Here is a 24997-nt window from a genome sequence, read left to right as displayed (position 1 = left end):
ATAATAATAATAAACAAATTAAGGTTAATAACAATAAACAAATTAAGGATAATAATAATAAACAAATTAAGGATAACAATAATAAATAAATTAAGGATAATAATAAACAAATTAAGGATAATAATAATAAATAAATTAAGGATAACAATAATAAATAAATCAAGGATAATATAAAACAAATTAACACTAATAAAATCATGAAAACGATTGGATAGAAATTCAAAATTAAGAAAATATACATTCATAATCTGAATAAAATTCATAAGGTTAATATTAAAATTAAGATGAAAAAAATTAATAATAAAATTAAAATTAAGACTAAGAAAAACAAGATACAATAAAATATGAAAATCAAGAATAATAAGCAAATAATCAAAAAGAAAAAGAATAACAATAACAATAAAAATAAGATCTCAAAAATTAATAAGAATTAGAAGATATCAAAAAATAAGAATAATAATAAAATAAATATAAAAATAATGATTAATAAGAATAATTAACTGAATAAGTATAAGAAATATAATATTCAAATTTAGTATCTTTTTATTTTAATTTTTTGAGAGATTTTGAAAATTTTATAGATTATTCATTTTAAAATATAATACATCCAGGATTTAATTATATAAAGAAAAATGAGAGATTTAACTACTTATTTTTTACCTATTTTTAATTTTTATTTCTAAAAGGTTTATAAAAATTATCTATAAAAACTCTAAGGATTTCGGAACTGGTGCTGAATTAAATAAAAATCTCGAATAATAATTCGACTGTTAAGAATTAATAAATTAAATTAATTAAATAACAAATGAAGTTAATCAAATATAATAACTTATAAATAGTGTTAATAATAATGATAAAAATATCAACAATGAATAAATTAATGAATAGAACAGTACTTTTTTTTAATAAATTAAACAGTAATTTAATATGTTAACCTAGTTCTAAGTTTAATTTATTACTAATGTAACTTAAAATTAAAAAAATATTCTTAATGAAATGAATTGGATTAAATAAATTAGAAAAAAATGATTGAATTTATATAAATTTAAAATTATTATTTATTTAACCAAATATTAATATTTTTCTTATAAAAATATGCCACAAATTATCATTTTTTTAATTATATAATTGGATACTATAATATAGTTAATAGTAGATTATTATTATCATATATATATTAAATAGTTTTTTTATTAATATTTTTCTATTATAAATATTTATTATTAAATATATAAAAGAAAATAACTTAGTTATAAAATAAAAAAAACAATTAAAAATTTTCATATATTTAAAAAATAAATATAATAATAATAAAATAAAATAAAAAAAATGAAATAAAAGGAAAATTTACTATAAATAAATTAAAATAATATTTTTCAATAACTTAATAAATAATAATACATTATTATTACTTAAATAATAATAGCATTACTATTAACATATTTGGAAACTTATTAATAATAAATTAATAAAATATATGGAATAACCCTTTTGCTTTAAATTATTTATAAAATAATAGACATTAGTTAAAATTAATAATAAAATGCAAAATACTAATATTTTAATAAAAAAACAAAATATTTATATTTCCTTGTTTATTTTTTGTTAATTATAAGCGAATAATATATTTTTTAAAAATTCAGTCATAAATTTTAAACAATAAAGTTTATTTTATTATTATTAATTTAAACATATTTCTTTTAAATATATAATTTTTTAAAAGAAATATTTTACTTTAATTATAAAAACATTGTTATTAATAATAAGTAATATTCTAACTAATAGATAATGTAAAAAATTGATTAATAAATTTAATTGCTTTAAAAAAGAAGAAACCTTTCCTTTTTCTCACATTCATATTAAAAATCGATTACCTATTATAGAAGGTGATTTTTTTATATAGTTTACTTATTTTTAATTATTATGCTATTTTTTATTATATAATAAATTTAAATACTTTATGATATTACTTTTTTTATATAAAAAAAGAATAATTATAAAAATTATATATATTTTTGTAATATTTATTTTACCATTAAATTTAACTTACTTTAAAAAATTTTATTTATAAAGTACAATTTTTTTCTTTAAATTCTAAAAAAACGATTTACAATTATATTACTATTTTTACTTAATAAAATAAAATAAATAACTTAATTAAATTATAATATTTTAATTATTATATATACTTACTAATGTTTACTTAAAAAAATAAATAGATATAATATATTTTAACTAAATAAAATTTATAAAAAAAAAAATGTAGGAAAATTAACATTAATTTTTATGCAAAATTTGTTTTTGTAATTGAAAAAAAATAATATATATATATATAGTAGTTTAATAAATAATATTAATAATAATAAAAAAAGAAAAAAAGCTATATATTTTTTATCATGCTAATGTATAGTTTGTAAATAATGTTTAGATTAATGGTAAGCAAAAAGTGTTATATCCTAAAACTAAAATTTTGTTATTTGCGGAATTTGTCAAAAAGAAGCAAATAACAAACCTAATAGTTTTTTAGATTAAAAACAAGCGTAATAATTTTCTTATTTATTTGCAGAACCTGAAACCTTATTTTAGAGATAAATAGAAATGATTAAAGTAATATAAAAAAGTTTATTTTTTTAAAATAAAAAATAGTTTTAAAGATAATAAACTAGTAGTTATGTTATTTACCTTTAATAATAAATATAACAATCTTAAAAGGAATTAAATTACATTTATAATTAATATCCTCATATAAAGAATGAAATATCTTTAATAAGTTTACAATATAATAATAATGAATCAATAAAGAGTTGTGTTAACTTTAAATAGTAAAATAATATAAATGAAAACTAATTAAATAAATAGTATTAAGCAGATAATATTAATAATTAAGTTCAAATGTAATAGAATATTAAATAACAATAAGCATTATAAGAATAATAATAAATATAAAAGAAAATATAATATTAACAGTAATAGCTTTAAAATTAGTAATAATTGTAATAATAATAAAAGTAATTATAATAACAGTATAAACTAAAAGAATAGGAATAAATATTAGACCAAAAAAATTTATATTAATAAAATCATAATATATAGTATTAATAGTAAAACTAAATTGTTCCTAATTTGAGTTTAAATGATAATTATTAACAAATAGATAATAATAATTTTATAAAATCGAAATAAACGAAAAACAATAATTTCTAATAATAATAATAATAATAAAAAGTATATACTAATTAATTAATAAATAAATATATATAATTAAATATTTTTAATAAAAAAGGTATATTTTAATCCAAATGAAAAAAAGTAATAAATTTATCAATTTAATAATAAAAATACTGAAAAATAAATAGTATTTGAAATTAAAGAAATTAATAATATTGAAAAAAAGAAAAGTAATTAATCTTTGAATCAATAAAATATTTATTAATAATAATAATAGTTATTTTAATAGTACTAAATTTAAAAGAAAGTAAAAAAAAGTGAATATACAAAATAACCTCATTTAAACAGCAATTTAAGTAATATTAGATCATCTACTGCTGATAGCGCTAACTCAAATAGAACAAATAAAAAATATTATTAATGATTAAAAAAAATATAAATTTATAGCAATAGATTTTTTTTTTATAATAAATAAATAATTAATATAAAGCTAAAAACTAATTTAAATCCATATTTTTTATTTTTAAAATGAATTATATTATATTATAAAATTTAAATTTAAAATACTATATTTTAAAAAAGTTAAAAAATTTAAAAGCTAAAAAAAGGAAAATTAAAGAAATAAAAATAAAAAAAAATTAAAATAAAAAAAACATAAATCAAAATTAAAAAAAATAAAAAATAAAAAAAATGAGTACATAGACAAATACTCAGACTATAGCTAAGAGATTATCTTAATTAAGTAAAAAAATAATAAATAAAAAAATAAATAACATAAAAATAAGCGCCTCAAACATAAACAGAAATTCTTAATGAAACAAAAAATTATTTAAATTAATAAAAGCTTTCTTTAGATGATTATCGTTAAATATGGAAAGGAATATTTTTCGGTATAAAAAATATAATAAAATAAAAAGATTACTTTAAAAAAAAAAGCAATGTGGGCAAGTGATAAAGAACCAAATCAATAATAGCTAGCTGAAGAATTATCAAAATTAATTTTAAGTGTAAATTAATAAAAGTTAGAAAGTATACTTTTATGGATATAAGCAACTTTTAGTATAATGAATAAGGAATGGAGTAAAATTGATTATTGGAGAGTTAATAAATTTCAATCTTTAATAAGAAAAATTTTTATATAAATTGTTCGTTTTTTACAAAAGAAAAAATATAATTAAGATGTAATTAAGTAAATATATATATGTATTTATCTATATTTTTTTTTTTAATTAATTAAAAATATAGTTTGTGAGATAAATAAATAAAATAATTTATTAAGAACTTTATTAGGAAATAACTTAGACAATAAATGGCTTAGCTTTGCATTTTTTGCAAATTTTTATTGAAGTTTTAAATACATTTAAGAAAATTTCACACTAATAAATTAGTCTTTTTTTAGATTTATTCTTAAAATAAATTAATGATAAGGCTTCAAAAAACTTAAGGGCGAAAATTAGAGAAAATATAGTAGAAAAAATTATTGAACTTAAAAAAGTTTCTGAGTTTAAAAATTTTTGCCTATATAATTTTAGGGAAAAATTATTTAATATTGCCAAAAAACAAAAAACCGAAGATGCTACAAGAAAAGAAATGTACGGATATGTTGATTTGATTGATAAAAGTATTGATTTAGAAAAAGAAAAATAAGATTATGAAAACTTTTAGAAAATAAAAGAAGAATAAAAAAAATTAAATTAAGAAAATAACAATCAAGAAAAAAATAAAAAATAAATAGAAAATAATAAGAAAAATGAACAAAAAAATAACGAAAAAACAACTAAAGACTCAAAAAATAACGAAAAAACTGCTATATATATGAAAAATGGGGATAAACTTAATAAAGATGAAGAAAAAATATAAATAAAGAAAGAAAAAAATGGCGAAAAAACTTAAAAAAATGAAGAAAAAATTAATTTAAAAACAGAAGAAAAAAATATTTAAAAAAAAGTTGAAAAAGTTAATTAAAAAAACCAAGAAAAAAATAATTTAAAAACTGAAGCAAAAGTTGATTTGTAAAAAGAAGAAAAAAAAACAATATTAACGAAATCCTAAAAAAAAGAATAGAAAAAATTAGAAAAATTATAACAATTAATAGATGAAGAAGAATCTAAACTTTAAAAAAACAAGAAAAAATAATAACAAGAAAAAATTGTATAAGAAGAGGATGAAGATTATTGTGAAGAAGAAGAAGATGATGAAGAGTATTAAGAAGAAGATGATGATGATGATTTTGAGATGGAAGGAGGATCTGAAGAAAATGAACTCGAAGAAGATGAAGATGATGATGATTACGAATTATAATATGGTGATGATGACGAAGATTTTGATGAGGAAGAACTATAAATGTTAATAAATAATGCAGGAAACGATATTGAAATTGATGATATTGATGAAGAGTTCTATAATGATGAAGATTTTGAAGGATATAATGTTAAATAAGTGTTAGGAGACAAACAAAAACTTAATGCTTTATAAAATGTTTATAATAGCTTCCCTTAATATCATTTTATGACTGAAAACGAAAAGCTAAAATACTTCACGAAACTAACCAAGAAATTCTAAACTGATTTACTAAAAGCTAAAATTAAATAATGCACACATTAAAAAAATGTCAAATTTGATATTAAAAATAATACAGTTTAAGGTATTTTTATATTTTTTTATTTTTATTTTTTATTTTTTATTTTTTTAGAATTTCATTTTTAAGAAGAAGTTAATGCAATTAAGAAAGTACCAGTTATTAAAAAAATTTAAAAAGTTAATAATGGAAAATGAAAATAATATATTTTTTTTTATTTCATAATTGAATAGTTAAATAGATATAAATACATTTCATTAATAAAATAATTCATATTTGGAAAGAATTCATCAAATAAATATATATTATAATTTTTATAATTTATAATTTAAAAGTATATTATAAAAAAAATTATTAAATTTTAAATTAATATATATATATATATAAAAAAACTAAATTTTTATTTATGTATCATGTTTAATATTCTTGTTTTAGATTATTATTATTCTAAATTAAAGGTGAGTAAAGATTGAAATTATTGTTAGAGTTGTAAATAAAGTTAGGATAAGGACTTTATAATAAAGGAGAATAATCATAATTTAATTTATTATTTTGCTAAGTTTATTATTATTATTATTTTATTTATTCTTAAGAAATTAAATAATAGTCTTTATATTAATTTTAATTATTTATTTTCTAATTTTTCTACACAAACTTTATCTCGCTTTATGATTTTTATATCATTTCGATTATTTTTTTTTTATGATTTTAAATTAATAAATCATCACAATCTTTATTCTATAACATATTATTATTATTAAATCCGAATATATCCTCTGAATATTTAGCAAAAACATCCTTTAAATGATCCTATGCTTATTTTAATGCTTCCTTCATTAATCCCTAACTACTATCATCTTAGTTTTTTGAAGAAGTCATTGCCTCCGTCATATGTACATAAGGAGTTATTATATATTCAGAAGGGTTTTTATGATTTATTGTTCTTATTAATATCGTATTTATTATTTTTGATTTTCTGTCTCTGGTTTCTTTTTTTCCTACTCTTCCTTAAGATTCATATATTTTTAAAATAGCCTTACACGTAGATAATTTAAGTCCATATTTTTCCGCTACCTTTTTTTCAAATTTATTTTTATATAATTTTTTTATTATATATTTTTATACTTCTTTTATATTAGTGTTTTCGTTCTTTACTTTATTAATTATCTCTTATCGAATTTAGTTAGAAATTTTCTTGTATTTTTTTTAAGATTTTTTTGGAGTATTTTCTTTAGACTAATGCAAGTTATATGTTTAAAGCTTTATTGGAGTTTATTGACTATACATATTTTTTTTTTTTTATTTTTTTTTCGATTATGTATAATTATTATTTTGTTTTATTTATTGAAATTAAATATTTATGGTTAATTATTTTTATATTTTATAAAAAATATTTAATTTTATTTATTCTTTTCTTTTGTTTTTCAGATTAAGTATTTTTATAAAATTGCATAATTTTAATTTTATTTTATTTTCAAAAAAATTTATAAAATTTTCAAAATTTTTTATCTCTTAAAGTAAAATATTATTTTAATTTAATAATCATATTCAATAAAAATAAATAAATGTTATATATAAAATAAAAATATATTCATACTTTTATTATAATATATTAATAATTATTATAATATTATGTAATTAGTATTTCATAAAGCCTTTATAGCTCAGTCGGGAGAGCGCAAGACTGAAGATCTTGCGGTCCTCGGTTCGATCCCGAGTGAAGGCATTTTTTTATATTATAAAAATAAAATATTAAAATTTTGAATAAATAATTTATTTTTTAATTTAAAAATATTAAATTAATTTTTATTTTTATATAAAAAAACATTATTTATATTTTAAATAAAAACAAATATATATATATATTAATTTATATAGTTTATATTAAAAGAGAAATTATTTTTTCAATTCTGTTCTTAATATTTAGGACTTTAAAAATATCTAAAAACTTTTTTTGAATAAAATTAATCTAATAGCAATAAACAAGGAAAAATCAAATAAAATCCTAAAAAAGAAAAAATTCCAAAAAATTTTTATAAATAATAAACATGTCTTTAAAATAAAATCTATTAAACTCCAACAAGAAAAACATAAAAACAAGTGAAATAGTTATATACCCAATTTTTATCATGATGAGGATATTTAGTATTATAAAAAAATAATTCAAAATATAATAAAAAATGGTTTATTCCATGTGTAAATATTATATATTCAGTTCCTAACTATTCAAAAGTGTTTTATCCGAGTAATAATTTACTATTAAAAAAAAACATATTGCCCAAAAAACTATGAAAACTAAAAAAGACAAAGTGAAAACAGATTAAAAATAAATATCTAAATAGCCCTTATTTTTATACTAAGATTTTACAAAAAACTCATATAAGCTCCAAATATAATATATACATATAAGTACATGATTAAGATTAGTCAAGTATAAAAATTATTTCCATAACATCCAAACACTTAAATTATCGTTTTTTAAGTAGTTTAGATTTATCATATGCTTAAGGTAAAATAAATTAATATAGGCAAAAATAATATTTGTAATTAAACGCAAGTATTTTGTTTAGATAAGATGCTTATTTTTTAAACAAATATTTACTATTTATAATTCAATTTTTTATTTCATTTTTAATATTTTTTATTTTTTATTATTATTTAAAGTAAAAAAAAAAATATTAAAAATTATGATAGATTTTCTATTTAGTCTAAAAAAATTAAAATTATAAAAAAGAAAATGCTCTAAACAAATTTTAATTTAGAAGAAGATAATATAATTTTAAATATAATATTTCATAATAATATAGAATTACATTATCAAGCTTAAAATACATTTTTTAAATTATAAAACATACCGACAGTAATTAAATATGACGTTTTAATTTTAATAAAAGGTATAGCATAATTAATTTATTTATAATTATTATAAAAATAAAAAGAGAATAATTACTCCAGTATTTTTACTATATAATGAAATTTTTATTCATTATTAAATTAATTGTGCAACTTTAGTTTTAAAATTTTTTATTTATTTCAACAAAATATTGTTTATTAGTTATTACAAATAATTTATAATGTATTTCTTTTAATAGATGGCCGATTTATTTTAAGTAAAATAAAATAAAATATAAATTTAATTTTAATCACTTTAACATTCTCCTCTAAAAAAACAGTGTAAAATATCTTCATCAATAGAGAAGCCAAATACAATTAAATAATAATTAAATGAATATATAAAGCCAAACACAAATAAATATTAAAAAATATGAATATATTATTCTATATAAATAATATTTTAATTAAATAATTAATGATTAAATTATAAATAACCTACATTTACAATATTAAAATTTTAGTTATGATATAAATAAAAATTAAACTTATTTAAGTCGCAAAAATTCAAATTAAATATATGGAATGTTTTGATGAAAAAGAAAAATTATTTAAAAATGAAATAATTATGATATAATGACAATAATTATAAAAAATAAAACTTTCAAAATTGAATAAAGTAAATTTAATATTTATTTTATTAAATTTTCATTATATTAGATATATTTAATTAATAAATAATTAAAAAGAATACGATATTATAAGCTAATATATACTAGTATTGTTACAGATAATTTTATTGATAAAAATAAGTAGTGTTTAAATATATTTAATATAAAAATATATGTTTTTTATATATTCTGAGTTTTTCTAAAACTAATAATTTATAAAATTTATAAAATTAATAATATAATTATTTAAGTAAAAAAGTAATGTTAAGCACAAACTCAATAATATAAAATTATAATTATTAACTTTATATATTTTAATAAAAAGCATAATTATTAAATTTTCTATTATTATAATAATGAAAAGATTTATTTTCTAAAAAATTAATTTTTATAAACTTTTACGAGATAAATCTTTTATTAAAATAAATTAAACTAAAATTAAAAAAATAACTTATTTAAAATTATAATTATGCAATTACATTTGTGAAGCTCGGGTAGCTCAGTTGGTTAGAGCGTGGGTCTAATAAACCCAAGGTCGAGGGTTCAATCCCCTCCTTGAGCATTTTTTTTTATAAATAAAGATATAAAAATAATATATATAAAAAAAATTAATAAAATTAAAATTAAAATTAGATTTGAAAATAAATAAAAAAAAATGTAATACATAAAATATATATAGTTTAAAATTGCTCATTATTTTAATCATAAAAAAATAAGATTCAGAATGAACTAAATAGAGGTATAAATAGACAAAATATGTGCTTCAATATCAAAATCTATATAAAATTTCTTATTATTATTTTTTAAATTATTTCATAAACTCAAATTACAAAGATATGAAAATATGTTTTTCTATAATCACAAAATAGCCTAATTAATATTCAATTTTTTTATTCATAAAATAATGTTATTATATAATGTTTAAATACTATTTTTTAATTAATTAATTATAGTATATTATTTCATTTTTACTTCTGTAAAACATACAAATCTATCTTATTGGCTTTTAATATTCTTTTGTCTATAGGCTATTTTTATACATTTTATACATTTTTTAATCTTTTTAATATTTTAATATTCGAATAATCTCTAAATAAGAGTTGTTTAGTTTGGGATTATTTTTTTGCTTTTTTTCTTTTAATTAAAGACATTATGGCTGTAGTTTTCTGATTATTTTGAAAACTATGTCTAAATTTTTTATATTTTAATTTGTTTTTCGATATTTTATAGAATTTCTGATTTAAACTTGATCTCTAATATTTCTATGTCTTTATAATAATTTTTCAAAAATGGTATTATTTTAATTTCTAGGGGTATTTTTTTATTATTACTTTAATTATTTTTTCGATTATAAAGTTTAAAAATGCAAAAGCTATTTTTAATATTGATATCTTCTAGCAATTTAAAGAACAAAAAATGTTTATTAATATTAAGATTTAATAAGATATATACGTTTTGATATGAAAATAAATATAAATAATAAAATTCGTAAATGCTTTAAAGTATATAACATGAAATAAATTATATAAATATGTTAAAATATTATCAAATAGAAAAGCCAAATAAATTATAATAATAGCTCTAAATATATATTATAATAAATTTTTGAAAAAAATCCAAGATTTAAAAGCATTTTAAAAAAATAAAATGTTAAATACTAATATGAAAATTATAATTTTAGAATAGTAAAGAAATTAATTATATAAATTATAATCATTATGTCATAGATTTATTTACTAAAAGTATATTTTACACAAATTTAAAATATAATAACTTATTTATATTTAATACTTTTATACGATGTATTATTATATTATTTTTTGAAATTATTTTTGTATCAAAATACTTTATATTTTTATGTGCTTATTATAATAATTTTTGCTTTAATTATTGATATTTTAATTAATTTATTTTTTATTTATAAAAATTAATATCAATATATTTATTCGAATAATATAATAACATAAATTATTTATAATATTGTTTTTTATTTTATATTTGATATATTTATTTTTATTTATAACATTATTATTTAAATATATAATATTTATTTTTATATAAATATAAAATTATGTTTATTTTCAAAATAACTTATATATAATTTATTTTCAATATTAAGAATAAGTAAAATTCAATAAGCTTGGGAAATAAATGATTCAAACTTAAAAACAATTATAATATACAAACATAATGTAATAATTATAGATATACTTAAAATAAACTATTTAAACTTTCTAAAATTAAAATTCATGCTCTTTTTCATAATTATTAATTTTTTAAACAAATATAATTTTCATTTATTATTAAAATTATAAATTAATAAGAAATAAAAAAATCAATTAAAAAGTAAAATATATAAAATAATATATATATCTATATTATTAGCATTTTTATTATTTTCATATTTACATATAAAAATCTTTAGAAATATTTAGAAAAATAAATTAATGTTTTTATAAAATTCAATTTAAAATAAAAGTCCACGAATTAAAATATTTTTTATAAAAATATAAAAATAGAAATACAATTTCTTTTAAAAAAGCATAAATTTATTTAATAATTTTTTGTTTAAATATAAAAAATCATAAAACATTATTTGATTTTTTATTTTCTTCATTTTTATTTTTTTCACTTTTTCCTCTAATTTATTTTAATAATTCTTCACTATAATGAGTAACCTCACATAAAGCTTAATCATCTTCAGCAAATCTAGATCCCTTTTTTTTATATATTCTAAATCCGTAAATTCTAGGAATATAAGTAGATTAATTTTTTTAAGGGACCAAATCTGGATAAGTAATAAGTAAATTTTATGGAAAAGAAACACCAAAATAACATCCGTCAACATCAGGGCTTTAAATTTTTAGAATAAAAAAATTTATATTTAATTATAAAAAGTTTACCATCTATTTTTATTTTAAAAATATTTAAATATAATTTTTGTTTATTTTTTTACTTCTTTTTAGGAATATATACATCTTCACATCTTGGGCAAAACACCTTTTTTTTATTTTTGATTTCTTTGTATAAAAACTATATAATTTATTTTTTTTATACTTTCACTCTAGAAGTTCTTAATTCTTCGCTCATCCCTAAAGGTAATACGTTTTACCTTTCACAGAGTACTCTTGGGCATACTCCAAATCTTCCTAATAAATATTTTTCCCTCATTAATGCCAAACCTTTAGGAGAAGTTATAAATCTAGAATGAATAAGTCCATAAACATCAGTTGCTTCTTGATAGATTTCAAGAAATCTTTTTTTTTTAAAATTATTTGAAAACAAAAAATAAACAATAATGATAAAAACCTTTCATCTTCTAAATCATCATCATCAGGACTTTCAGTAGACAAAATCATTTCTATAGCCTCACTTTTTATTTTTAGTAAAAAAATTGCATTAATTTAATATTTTAAAGTATACATTAATAATATATTATTTATTTATTATATTTCAAAAATTAAAACTTGTAATGATTAAATTTTTGTTTTATGCCGTATAAATTAAAATTGTCTCTTATAAATTCTTCGTCAACTTCACATAAAAATTGATGATCTTCTAATGCACAAAACCAGCTTATCCAACCTCCTGCAACATCCGAATACTATGAATCTTCTATTTATTAAATTATAGGAAGTTTTTGTTTAATTTTTTATAAATATTAATGTTTTTACCAGACATTTATTATGTTTTTATTATTTTTGTTACTTTTTTTTGTTCTTTTTATTCTTTTATTTTAATATTTTTTTATATTAATTTAAATTTTTTGTTTAAAGAATTTGGATTATGAATATACTATTATTATACAAATAATAATGATATATAAAAATAATTACCAAAATGTTATAATTAATATTAAAATAATCAAAAAAGCTAATTATTAGAGATTTCAATTTACAATTTTAAATTTTTTATTTAATAAATATTATATTTAAAGATACAATTAAATAAAAAATATATATAAATAAATATGTAAATATAAAAATACAATTAAATAAATATATATATATAAATAAATATGTAAATATAAAAATATATAAATATAATAATATATATTTAAGACTAATAAAAATAAATATTATAAATATTTTATTTATTTTATAATAGAGTTTTTTATTTAAAAATTGTATTATTTATGAAAAAAAGAAATCATATATATATATACAAACATAATTATAAAAAAAAAATTAAAAAAAATTAAAAAAATCAAATGATAGCAAATAGGCTTGCTTCTTTAAGAAAATTAAGAAAAAACATTATCCCAAAATACAACTTTTGCATATTTTTCCCTATATAGAACCCTTAAAAGCACATTAACACAAGCCACAACCCTAATAACGTATATGAAGATATAATAATGCTTGGTGATTATCCTATGCCTGATAAATTTGCATAAAAAGAAGTATCATAAGTATACATACCTTAAATATCAAATGTTGTTTTAAATTTTTTATCAAAGAAATATGTAATATATTTTTTTTATTAAAACAAAAAACATTAAAATAAAAAAATAGCCTTAATTATAAGATATATAATATGAATAAATTAAAACTAAAAAATGGGAAGAATTTGGAGTTAATTTATTGAATGAAAAACAAGAAATATTAGTCGAATTGAGTGAATAAATATTTGTCAAAGAAAGCAAATACAGATGGCCAATTGAATAGAGATAAAGGTTAGAACACACATCAATTGCTTTTAGTGGAGCAGATTTTTCAAATATTCCGATTTAAGCTTTTATTGAATCTTATAATATTATACTTAGAGCTCAGATAGAAAGATCGCATCTATACTAAAGTAAGGATATTTTGGGGGAATTAAGCTTCAAAGAAAAGCTTAATTAATAAGTGTCCAGTTTAAGATTAGGAATTAAAGAATTAAACTAAAATAAAATAGAAAATAATAGCTTGATAAATAAACTAATGAAAATTATTCATAATTGAAAATATTATTAGTATATGACAAATATTTTGATATTTTTATATTCATTATTATTATTTTCTATTCATTTTTTTTAAAAAAAAGATAATAAAAATAAATTATATATTTTCGTAGCCAATATTGCTTTAAAATATTTAATTAAAATAAAAAAAAATTAAGTTAAAAATATTAATAAAATAATTAATAATAAAATATATCAAATTTTAAAAAGTTTTAAAAGATAAAATATTATAAACTATTTAAATAAAAAAAAAAGTAATAAATATATTAGTATAATTATAACATAAATTAAAAGAAATTTAAAAAAAAATTAATAATTGAAATGTAAAAATAATTAAATAAAATATATATATAATTAAAAAAAAAATAATATATAAATAATAATAATAATAATAATAATAATAATAATAATAATAATAATAATAATAATTTTTTTTTATTTATTTAAATACATTTATTGTCTCTTTATAATTATCTATTAAATAATTGTTTAATTTTAATAAATTTTTAAAATTATATATAATAATAATATTATAATTAAAAAAATTATAATAATTGTTATGAAAACTAAAAACCTATTATATTGAATTAAAGATTACTAATATTATTTATATTTAATCTTTTTCTTATTTTTTTTATCTTTACTAATAAAATTTTTAAATTAATTTAGTTTAAATTTTACTGTAAATTTAATTTACTATTTAATTTTTATAAAGTAATTTATTCAATAAAAAGTTTTTTTAATTTCTTTTCACTTAAATTAAATAATCTAAAATATGCTTTTTATAAAATATATAATAATTATTTTTATCTAAATTTTATTTAATTATAATTAAATTTTAGATAAACTAGAATAATTTAAGAATGTCCAAAAATTTAAATAAATTAAAAGAATATGAAATAAATTATTTTAATTTATAATTTTTGATTAATATATATTAAATATTTTAATATCTATAAAAAAAACAAATTAACATCTACTTAAGTAATATAAGTTAATATAATTTTTTTTAATTTACTTTAAAATTTTAAAATAAAATAAATGTAAAAATAATTAATATATGATACATAAAATATTTTAAAAAATAAAAAACATAAACTAATTAAAATGCGAATCGTTCGAAAAATTTTTTAATTATTTTATATATGAAAATAAATAATTATTATTTAATTATTATCTAATATTTTTTAATTCATATAAATAATTATAAATCAAATCATTAAAATTCTTTTTATATTAAATCAATTTTTTTATAATTAGTAAAATAAAATTCAATTTTTTTCTTTTATAAAAAATATTATCATAATTAATATTTTTTTATGTAAAAAAATTTTAAATACTAATTATTTTCTTTATATTAAGATATATAAAATTGCATAATTTTTATGAGAAAATGTTTACTAAGAAATTTTTATTTATAAATTTACAAAAAATATAGATTCTAAATTTGTATTTTTGCTTTTGTATTTAGAAAAGATATTAAAAACAAAGCAAAACAAATAGTTTAATCAAAATACCACTATTTCTTAGATAAAAAATAATATTAGTTGAGCACAGATATTCAGGAATTCTTTATGGTGTGTAAATACATTAAAAAGTTTTAAAAAAACAATTAAAGTTGGTATAAATAATTTGAATTAATTAAATATATAGTTATTAAAAGATAATTCATTAATAGTATTTAAAATATGAATATAAATAAAAAAAAATAATAAAAAATAAAAAGGTAGTTCATGGTCAAAGAAAATGATATAATACATTATAATTAAATGAAAGTTATATAACAAATAGAAGAAATGACATACTAAGAAATTAGAGAAAATTATAAAATAAAAGAGAATAATTATAAAATTCCTTTATTAAGGTAATAAATAAAATAATGCACAGAAAAAATAAAGGTAAATATAAAAGTAAAAATTGAATAGGAAACTATTTATTAAAAATATTAGAATTATGTATAAATCAAAGAATGATAGATAACATTTATATAAGTTTTTTTATTTGTTTTGATAAAAAAATCTAGGCTTATTATTAAAAACAATTAATATATAAAAAAATGTAGACAAATTAAGTTTTTGATTTGGAAAAGAGAAGAGATTTTGAAAGCAATATATTAGGTTTTCCTATTGATTTTGTTTATGATTATTATGCTCTAATTTTTTTAAATAAAAAAAAGAAAAACATGCAACTCAATGTTTATTTTAATATGGTAATATTAAAAATAAATTAATTGATATAGATGCTTATAATATTATAAGTAATTAGACTATCTTTATTATAAGTTTTTTTGATTATTAATGATATTTTTATAATTCTTTGTATATATATTTACAATAAATAATTTAAAGTATATATTTTTAATTTTTTTTTTTTTAAAAAAAAATATTAACTTCATTCTAACTAAAATTTATATTTAATTTCTTTTTTTTTTCTAGTTAATTTAAATGGCAATTCACATTTTATATCTAATTAATTTACATTACTTTAATTTTTACTAATTTACATATTTTACAAATTCAATTTTTAAATTAGCTTTTCTTATATTTAGTACAACTCTTATATTTAATTATTATTATTTTATTATTTTAATTTATCCTATTCTTCTAAAACTTTCTATTTTTCTTGATCAGTGTAAAACTATTTTACTGTTTATAAATAATTTATAGCTTCTATTTTACTTTAATCTTTAAGAGTTAAATAAAAATTGTTTTTTTTTTATTCTTTTAATCAAAGAAATCTTATAATTAATATATACTCTAAGGCGTTTAACATTATCTTTATTAATTATGTTAATTTTACTAAATATAATCAAAGTAATTTCTACTCGAATTAGATAATTATGCTTGAAATTTTTATTTAGATTATTGACTATATTAACTTGAATTCGAGTGATCTTTGCTTTTTTTTGGAATATTTTAAATTAATTCATTTTATATATTTTTTTGTGAAGAGTTTTATCTATTTTTAGGCGTAATAATTTTTTAACTTTATAAAGGTGATTAAAGTGAACTATTTTTAGATCGATTGAGATATTGTTTTGATATATTGTCCTTTTTTAATAAAGAATGATTAATATTTTTTGAAAAAATACCCTATTAATAGTAAATTTTGAATCAAAAAAATATTCATCATATTATTAAATTGAAAAATCAATATTTTTTAATCTTTCATCTATTTAATTTATTTTAGTCTAAACACTTTATTTTATATATTATTTTGAATAGTTATCACTTAGTACTCTTAATTCGAAATCGTTTTTGGTCAAAATTAATAACTTTCCCTTTGCACTAGTACAAACTACACTTTTTTTATTTATTTTTTTAGTAAAAAAATAAAAAACTATTATGTTACCTGTAGTTTCTTTTGTTTTATTTTAATATGATTTCTTCTTCACCGAAAGTATTAGAAACAGAAAGTAAAAAAAGTTTTACTTATATAGGTTTTTAATAGTTTACATCTTTTGTTTTTATAGAAAATAATTAATGTTTTTCTAATAAAACATTAGAATATTCATTATAATAATCATCTAATTATTGCTCTTTATTTTCTTAATCTGATTAAATAATTTAATTTAAACTATTATTATTATAATTTTCGCTTATTTGTTAATTTTGGAATTTATTGTTTTTTTTTTTTTTAATACCTTTTTTTTTTTATGTTATTTTTTTTTTTATGTTATTTTTACTGCAAAACTTCCTGAATATATTATATAAAAATTATTTGGTTCATCTCCTTCTTAATAAACAAACTAGTTAATTTTATATTTCTATTTTTAAAAATTAACATATACATTTATTTATTATTGTTAACACCAATTATTAAAAGGTGGAACCTAATTCATTATATTGATTCCTTATTAAAGTTTTTTTTTTTCTTATTATTTTAAAATTTCGCAAAAATCATCTTTATAAAGGACTCCAAAATGAGTATCCTTTTTTTAAAAAAACCATTTTTTAGCAGAAAAACAAATATATATATAAAACTGTATGTGTCATTATAGTTGCTGATCTAGGTTTATCTTCTAAAAGAGCTAACTCTCCAAAGCTATTTCCACTTTATAATTCTTTAAAAAATCGTAAGCCATAGGTATTGTCTTTAATTGGATCGTTTGTTTATTTTATATATATTGGATTTAAAATGGAAAAATCTCTAGGAAATCTTATATATATACCTACAATTCCTTATAATATTATATAAAATTTATTTCCATAAGAGCCTATTTATTTGTTAATAATTTTTATTATTTTTTAAAAATAACCATATTTAAAAACTAGTGATTTTGCAGGAAAAAATTCATATTTCATTTATTAACAACATTTTTTATGTATATCTTTGTTTCCTTCTTTAATATAGTTTTTAAAAAAGTTTATTTCTTAAGTTTATTTTTATATTTCATTAAGTTCATCCAATTAACGTTTATCTACATCTTTTTATAAAATTTCAATTAATAACTTTTTAATTAATTTTATTATGTTTATATGTATATATAAATATGTTACATTAAACTTTCTTTATTCATATGTTAAACTTTAATTATCAGTTTAACAATTTTATTCCATTATTTTTTTAAAATATAATTATTTTATTTTTGAATATAAATGAAAATGAATAAAATATTAATTTAACGAATAAATTTATTAATTTTAATATAAAATCAAATAAATAATTATAAAAAAATATTTCGATATACATTAATTTTTTAAAAAAGTATATATTATTTTTTTATTTTTTGTTTAAAAAAAAAAAGTAAATATAAATATTTAATGTTATGTACAATCTAAAAACAAATATGGACATAAAAACTTTTATATTAAATTAAAAAAATAATAAACATATATTTTAATAGATTTATTTATTTCTAATAAAAATAAATAAACTATCATTATCATTAACAATTATTTTTTCTTTTTTGAGAAATACTTTTGGTAATTTTATTGTTAAAAATTAAATTATTCTCAATCTATTATTTTACTTAAATTCCTTAATTGAAATTTTGTTTATTTTGGTTTTAATCAACTCTACTTTTTTCAATTTAACTAATAACATGTTTTCCTATTTATTTATTTTTAAAAACATATATATATATATATATATATATATATATATATATATATATATATATATATATATATATATATATGTGAAAAACAGCAATACCATAATTATTAGAAATAATATCATTGTAAATATCGTCATTTTAAAACAAATATTCACAAATTCTCTTTTAAACTTAAAAATTTGATCTTTCATAAAATTTTTAAATTACATAATTCCCAAAAGCATTTTTAGTAAGTTTAATAAACCCAGTACTTATATTTTATTATAATTTAAAAAAATAAAAATATTATTATAATACTCTAAGTAATTATTTGATAATTAATTAAATAAAACTTCCAAAACACCCATTTTGTAATCATCATTAGAATTAAAAAGCGATTTTTCAGTAACATTAGAGGCAAATTTATTCAATGATAGTTAAACGAAATTCTATTTTACAACATTTAAAATATTGTCTCTATTGTATCCAGGCTTTTTTTCAATTATGTATTAAATGATATAGTTCCCATATTAGCATTTGCATAAGTTAATTAAATTTATTAACAAATTTTCATAAATTTTACTTGTCTTTTTTTAAAAAACAAATAAATAAATAATATAAATCAAATTATATACTTCATTAGGTTAACAAAACTCTAAAATTTTCTAAATAACTCTACAGCCATAAGGATGAAAAGCTAAAGTATCAATCTTTATATGTAAATTTTAATAATAATAAAAAATAGTACATTTTGAATAACTTCTGTAATAATAAAACACAATTTTTAAGAATTAATACTTTCAAAACATTTTTAAATAACATGATTTCCATGTTAATCTTAAATACAAATCATAATTTTATTATTTAATTCTTACAATAATTCTTCTTGTAATTCTGGAAAATCTTTTAATTCTTCGATTGCCTTCTAAACAACTCTACATCCATAAGTATGTAAAGATAAATCTCCCATTTTTCCTTTTAAAACTAAGAACAACATATTTTTATGTTATATGCTTCCTTTTTTTTTATTGTAAATAAAAAAATAATTAAAGAGTATATTTTATTTATACCTTTTTCAAAAAATTTTTGAATTACATAATTTCCAAATTAATCTTTCATTAAATCATAAGCTACAGGAAGGATTTATTAAAAAATAATTTCTTTTTCTTCATCAGATGATAGTTCGAACTATTTTTGAATTAATCTTGAGCTATTTTAATCTTTACATGATTAGATTAGGTCTTAATATATTATCTTTTAGCAATTCGATGGGGTAAAAACAATAAAATTTTGTGAATCCTTTTTGCGATTTTAAAAGTTAAAATTATTTTTAGTGTTTGTAATATTTTAATAGAATTAATTTTAAGAGAAATCAGGAAATTATTCAATATAGTTTTTTTCTTTTAATCTTTAAATTTTATTATAAAAAAATAAAAAATAGTATATAAAGAATATAAAATTATTTTTTTTTTAAAAAAAAAAATATTAAATTATTTTGATTTTTTTTTAAAAAATAATAAAATTATTTTAATTTTTTTTTTTTGAAAAAAAATTATTAAATAAAAATTAATTTTTTAATTATATTTTATTAAAATTCTTTTTTTTTTGTCAATTTTTTATTTTAAAATATTAATTACCCTTAGTCATATAAATTCTAATTAATTTATAAATATAAGATATCATTATAAAAGTTTTATTCATTGTTTCCATTTTCATAATAAGTTTCATTTGAATTTATATTCACAGAGTCTAAAAGTTAAGTAACATCAATATTATTTTAATCCCATTATAATTATTATTTTTAGTAACTTTACTACTTATTACAGAAATTAGCATAATTTTAATCATAAGAGAATAAATTTTAATAATTATCTATTTCTAATATTTAAGGTGTCTGTTTGTTATTATTATTTCTTAATTATGTAAAATCATCTTCTAAAAAAATAAATATTATATTTTAATCAAAACATAATTTGAAAAATTATTTTTATTAAAAAAAAAAAAAAATATTAGTTTAATTTATATTTTACCATCTAAAATACCGTCCATTATTAATTTATCTTCTTCTTCAATTGAGCTTGTGTATCGCTCATCTTTTTAAATGTTTTACATTTTATTTTTTAATTAACTAATTACTTTTTATTATTATTTTTTTTTATCTATTTGAAGTCTTTTATATGTTTTATTAAATAAAAAACTTCTCTTTATTTGAATATTTTTTTATATAAATTATATATAATAGTATATATTAAAATAAAAATATTATATAAATCTTTATAATTTAATTTTATTATTATATTTAAAATAAAAGTTTAATTTTAATTATAACTAAAAAGCATTATTAATCTAAATATATAAACATTAAATATTTTTACAAAACAATTATAATTTTATATAAAAAAAAATATTTTAAAAAAACAATTAAAATAAACAAAATAAATTTATTCTAAAATGTTATAAAAAAATATAAAAACTTAATTTTATAATAAAATAAATTTACATTTTAAATTCTTTATTTTATTTCTATATTTTTATCTTTTAATTGTATATTTAATATTAATATTATAAACATATATATATATATATATATATATATATATATATATTTTATATATATATATTTTATTATAAAATTATCTTTATTGATTTTAATATTTAAAATAGTATTTTGTTTTGTTTATTTTACTTAATTAAAATTAGTTTAATTTTTCATAAATTAAAAAATAAAATAAATAATTTCCAAAAAATCAAAATTTAATTGAAATTATATTATTTTTTCCCTAAAAAAATTCTCTTTTATTTTAATTAATTTTCTATTTTATTTTTCATTAATTTTTTTTGACAATAAAAAGCATAATTTATTAGATTTAATAATTTATATAATTATAAATTTATTCATTTTTATATATTTTTAATCTAATATTATAGAAATATGAATAATTGTATTTACAAGTATTTTATTTTTGAAAATTATTAATATAATTTATTACAATTTTTTACTTTTTATTTTATTTTTAAATTATTTTTATTTATCCGAAGTTTTTTATTAAATTTTAAAATCTTTTGAAGTTTAAATAATAGTTTTTTATAATTTTTATATCTTCACAATTTTATTTTAAAGCCTCTTTATGTCTGGTAGCCATTTTATTTTTTCTATTTTTCTTTTTATTCTAATTTATTTAATTTTTTCTTGTGTTAATTAATTATTGATTTAGGAGAATATTATATTTTTGTTTAAAAATTTAATAATATATGTATTTTTTTATTAAAAAAAACTTTTTTTTAAATATATTTTTTGTAATTTTTTATATTTTTGGTTATTTTACATATTATTTATTTTTAAATAATTTTTTTATATTTTTCAATATTTTTTTTTCTGTTTATATGACTATTAGTCTTATTAATTTTATTAGTTTTCTAAGTAGCTGCTTTGTATTTCTTTCCAAAAGCTATTAAGCTATTTATAAAAATAATAATAATAATAAAAAAAAAAATTAAGTTATTTACATCTTCTAAATTTTTAACTTATGATCTACTAAAAGTTTCGAAAAAATATTAATAATCTTTATATGATTTTTGGAAGTATTTATCTACCTAATTATTAAGCATATATTATATATATCCGAATTAATCTTTTAAATGATTTTCATATATTGTTTCCTTTAAAATATAATAATATATATTTTTGGAAAATAAATAGAATTTGAAAATACCTTTGTACACATAACTCTAAATGCATCATTTTTATTATTTAAGATCTTTTCAGGTTAATAAGTAATATTATGTGCAATTTCCCATTTTGAAATATCTCCTATATAAAAAAGTTTAAAAAATTAAAAATAAATAAAAAAATACCTAAAGCAAAAAGTTTTTCTTTTTTTACATTTAACTTTTATTTGTATCTAAAATAAGCATTTTCATCTTCTTAAAATTACTTGTAAATATTTTAACTGAATCAAGTTCTTTTTCACCATATTTGAAAAGTTTACACATACTTTCGTTTATGAATTTTATTTAAGAAGTCATCATATTTCCCCATGTCATCATTAAATTATTAAAAAAAAGATAACTATCTTTCAGTTTTTAATTTTAAGGCTATGTATGTTTTTATTTTATTTTTTTCATTAAAAATATAAATAAAATAAAATAAAATAATACTTATTTTTCTAATAATTTTTAATCAAAATCATTAAAACTTTTAAATAACTAATCAAAAAGTGTTCCCATATTAAACATAGTAGTAGATATTTTATCAAAATCTTCTTTTAATTATTTAGATTAGACTTTAAGTCTGAATAAATTTTTGTTTTTATAAAAATAAAAAGTAATTACTTTTAATATATTAATTATGCTTAGTTTAAAAATTTATACGATTCTTCTGCAAATATATAAGAAGAATTCGAAATTAAAAGATTTAAATATCCATTTATGGAAGTATATTTTTTCAAATTCCTATTGATTTGAATTTTTTCAGCTTCTTTCATTTTATCTTCAAATTTTTGTAAATTATTTTCGCTTAAAAAGCTAATTAAATATTCATTACTCCATAATTCTTCATCTTAATTTAAATCCAAAATAAACATTTATAGATATTTCATTTATTTATCTATTCCTACTTTATCACTATTTATTGATCTTTTATTTTTTAAAGGAGGTAACTTTGTATTAATATAATTTTTAAAAATAAAATAAAAACTAATATATTTTACAATTTTTCCCGGATAAATTCTTTATAAAATATCCCTTATTGTATTAAAATCTTAATTTTTCCTTCTTACTTCCCAATTATGAGGTTTTATTACTATTTTATATGTTAAATATCCTGAAGTTAATCCAAAGTAACCACCAGATCTTTTTTCTGGTCTTATATTATAATATATAAGAAATGCAAATTAATATATATAAAAATAAATAAATATATATATAAAAAATTACTCAGTTACATCAACTTTAACTTTAGTATAAAAATGAATTAAAGGTATTTATTAAATACATTAAATTTACTTATTATAACCATATTAGGTAACTCCAAATTTTTCCTAATAAAAGAGAAAAAAACATATATATATACATATTTTTTTTAATAATTTGCTTTTACCATGCTTAAAAATATTTATTATTATTCCTCTTAGCTTTCTTCCTTGCATTTATTCTAATCTTAAATTTAAAAATCGTTATCTTATTATAGTTTAATTTCTATTTATTTTTATATTTTATGTTAAATCTATTTTTTTTAAATAAAAAAACCTACCTAATTATTTTTCATTATTTTCTTCTATTTCTTTATCAATATATTTTTTTGTGTATTTTTAATCTAATTAAGTGCATTCTAGGTCATGTGTTATTTTATTTATTTAAAATTTTATGTTTTTTTCTTGATTTGTTTGGTTTTAATTATTATATTATTTATAATTATAAACAATCTTTTTTATATTTTAAATTTTATCTATATTTTTAGTTTTTTTTACTTCTTCTAATTATTTAAAAGAGATACTATCAATATTTAAACCATCGGAATTATTTTATCTTAAAAAGTTCATAAAATCATCTGGATTGTATCCTTATTCAATGATTTCCGTATATAAATATTATTACTTTGCATCTTATGTATTTATATCGTTTTAATAATCCATTTATAATATTTTTTATATAATTTTTTTATAAATTTAAATTATATTTTATGATAAATGCTTTTGTTGGAAAAATATTTCAAAAGAATTTTTTGATAATTTTTTAATTATTTTTACAAATAAAATAAATCATATCTA

At 15.1% G+C, this 24997-nt stretch overlaps 5 protein-coding genes and 2 non-coding genes across 7 annotated transcripts, besides 45 other annotated features; 4 read left to right on the top strand and 3 right to left on the bottom strand. All coding sequences in view use genetic code 6, as the record gives it.

Moving 5' to 3' along the window:
• Positions 1–184: part of a microsatellite that runs on past the window's edge.
• A 598-nt stretch (positions 185–782) lies between these two features.
• Positions 783–822: a microsatellite.
• Positions 823–1292: 470 nt separating this feature from the next.
• Positions 1293–1340: a microsatellite.
• Positions 1294–1340: a microsatellite.
• A 48-nt stretch (positions 1341–1388) lies between these two features.
• Positions 1389–1437: a microsatellite.
• Positions 1438–1532: 95 nt separating this feature from the next.
• Positions 1533–1589: a microsatellite.
• Positions 1590–3209: 1620 nt separating this feature from the next.
• Positions 3210–3265: a microsatellite.
• A 512-nt stretch (positions 3266–3777) lies between these two features.
• Positions 3778–3859: a microsatellite.
• Positions 3778–3860: a microsatellite.
• Positions 3788–3859: a microsatellite.
• Positions 3798–3847: a microsatellite.
• A 51-nt stretch (positions 3861–3911) lies between the features above and the next one.
• Positions 3912–3949: a microsatellite.
• A 73-nt stretch (positions 3950–4022) lies between these two features.
• On the top strand, positions 4023–4420 carry IMG5_051020 (nucleolar protein, putative; the record flags this gene model as incomplete). Its single annotated transcript, XM_004037443.1, has 2 exons — positions 4023–4357; positions 4414–4420. The coding sequence occupies 2 exons, from the start codon at positions 4023–4025 to the stop codon at positions 4418–4420; spliced, it is 342 nt and encodes a 113-aa protein (XP_004037491.1).
• Positions 4421–4477: 57 nt separating this feature from the next.
• Positions 4478–4780, top strand: IMG5_051010 (hypothetical protein; the record flags this gene model as incomplete). The annotated part of the gene is made up of 1 exon (XM_004037442.1): positions 4478–4780. One exon carries the CDS (start codon positions 4478–4480, stop codon positions 4778–4780), a length of 303 nt encoding a protein of 100 aa, XP_004037490.1.
• A 102-nt stretch (positions 4781–4882) lies between these two features.
• Positions 4883–4941: a microsatellite.
• Positions 4942–5038: 97 nt separating this feature from the next.
• Positions 5039–5081: a microsatellite.
• Positions 5058–5198: a microsatellite.
• Positions 5061–5172: a microsatellite.
• Positions 5199–5323: 125 nt separating the features above from the next.
• Positions 5324–5398: a microsatellite.
• Positions 5332–5396: a microsatellite.
• A 415-nt stretch (positions 5399–5813) lies between the features above and the next one.
• Positions 5814–5857: a microsatellite.
• Positions 5814–5859: a microsatellite.
• Positions 5860–6044: 185 nt separating this feature from the next.
• Positions 6045–6136: a microsatellite.
• Positions 6137–7330: 1194 nt separating this feature from the next.
• Positions 7331–7377: a microsatellite.
• A 22-nt stretch (positions 7378–7399) lies between these two features.
• Positions 7400–7472, top strand: IMG5_051000. The gene has a single exon. It is a non-coding gene; the product is annotated as a tRNA-Phe (tRNA).
• Positions 7473–8943: 1471 nt separating this feature from the next.
• Positions 8944–9021: a microsatellite.
• Positions 9022–9737: 716 nt separating this feature from the next.
• On the top strand, positions 9738–9811 carry IMG5_050990. The gene has a single exon. It is a non-coding gene; the product is annotated as a tRNA-Ile (tRNA).
• Positions 9812–11218: 1407 nt separating this feature from the next.
• Positions 11219–11268: a microsatellite.
• A 523-nt stretch (positions 11269–11791) lies between these two features.
• On the bottom strand, positions 11792–12865 carry IMG5_050980 (hypothetical protein). The gene is made up of 6 exons (XM_004037441.1): positions 12717–12865; positions 12559–12621; positions 12307–12505; positions 12206–12249; positions 12153–12155; positions 11792–12102 (listed from the first exon to the last, which is right to left on the bottom strand). Exons 2-6 carry the CDS (start codon positions 12606–12608, stop codon positions 11832–11834), a joined length of 567 nt encoding a protein of 188 aa, XP_004037489.1. The 5' UTR covers positions 12609–12621; positions 12717–12865; the 3' UTR covers positions 11792–11831.
• Positions 11851–11886: a microsatellite.
• Positions 12866–12938: 73 nt separating the features above from the next.
• Positions 12939–12996: a microsatellite.
• A 170-nt stretch (positions 12997–13166) lies between these two features.
• Positions 13167–13305: a microsatellite.
• Positions 13194–13305: a microsatellite.
• Positions 13204–13305: a microsatellite.
• Positions 13306–13428: 123 nt separating this feature from the next.
• Positions 13429–13455: a microsatellite.
• Positions 13456–14510: 1055 nt separating this feature from the next.
• Positions 14511–14555: a microsatellite.
• Positions 14520–14621: a microsatellite.
• Positions 14556–14620: a microsatellite.
• Positions 14622–15874: 1253 nt separating the features above from the next.
• Positions 15875–15916: a microsatellite.
• Positions 15917–17835: 1919 nt separating this feature from the next.
• Positions 17836–17874: a microsatellite.
• A 308-nt stretch (positions 17875–18182) lies between these two features.
• IMG5_050970 (hypothetical protein) lies at positions 18183–18488 on the bottom strand (the record flags this gene model as incomplete). Its single annotated transcript, XM_004037440.1, has 1 exon — positions 18183–18488. One exon carries the CDS (start codon positions 18486–18488, stop codon positions 18183–18185), a length of 306 nt encoding a protein of 101 aa, XP_004037488.1.
• Positions 18489–19076: 588 nt separating this feature from the next.
• Positions 19077–20348, bottom strand: IMG5_050960 (pumilio-family RNA binding repeat protein; the record flags this gene model as incomplete). Its single annotated transcript, XM_004037439.1, has 5 exons — positions 19077–19500; positions 19548–19816; positions 19865–19939; positions 19978–20246; positions 20300–20348. 5 exons carry the CDS (start codon positions 20346–20348, stop codon positions 19077–19079), a joined length of 1086 nt encoding a protein of 361 aa, XP_004037487.1.
• Positions 19266–19331: a microsatellite.
• A 326-nt stretch (positions 20349–20674) lies between the features above and the next one.
• Positions 20675–20768: a microsatellite.
• Positions 20687–20780: a microsatellite.
• Positions 20707–20769: a microsatellite.
• A 1019-nt stretch (positions 20781–21799) lies between the features above and the next one.
• Positions 21800–21850: a microsatellite.
• A 168-nt stretch (positions 21851–22018) lies between these two features.
• Positions 22019–22065: a microsatellite.
• Positions 22066–22516: 451 nt separating this feature from the next.
• Positions 22517–22553: a microsatellite.
• Positions 22554–22563: 10 nt separating this feature from the next.
• Positions 22564–22604: a microsatellite.
• Positions 22605–24103: 1499 nt separating this feature from the next.
• Positions 24104–24158: a microsatellite.
• Positions 24159–24863: 705 nt separating this feature from the next.
• Positions 24864–24897: a microsatellite.
• Between the last annotated feature and the right edge of the window lie 100 nt (positions 24898–24997).

This window comes from Ichthyophthirius multifiliis (assembly GCF_000220395.1).
Source record: "Ichthyophthirius multifiliis unplaced genomic scaffold scaff_1120509250146, whole genome shotgun sequence".
Taxonomy (NCBI): Eukaryota; Ciliophora; class Oligohymenophorea; order Hymenostomatida; genus Ichthyophthirius; species Ichthyophthirius multifiliis.
This window is presented reverse-complemented; position numbering and strand designations above follow the sequence as displayed.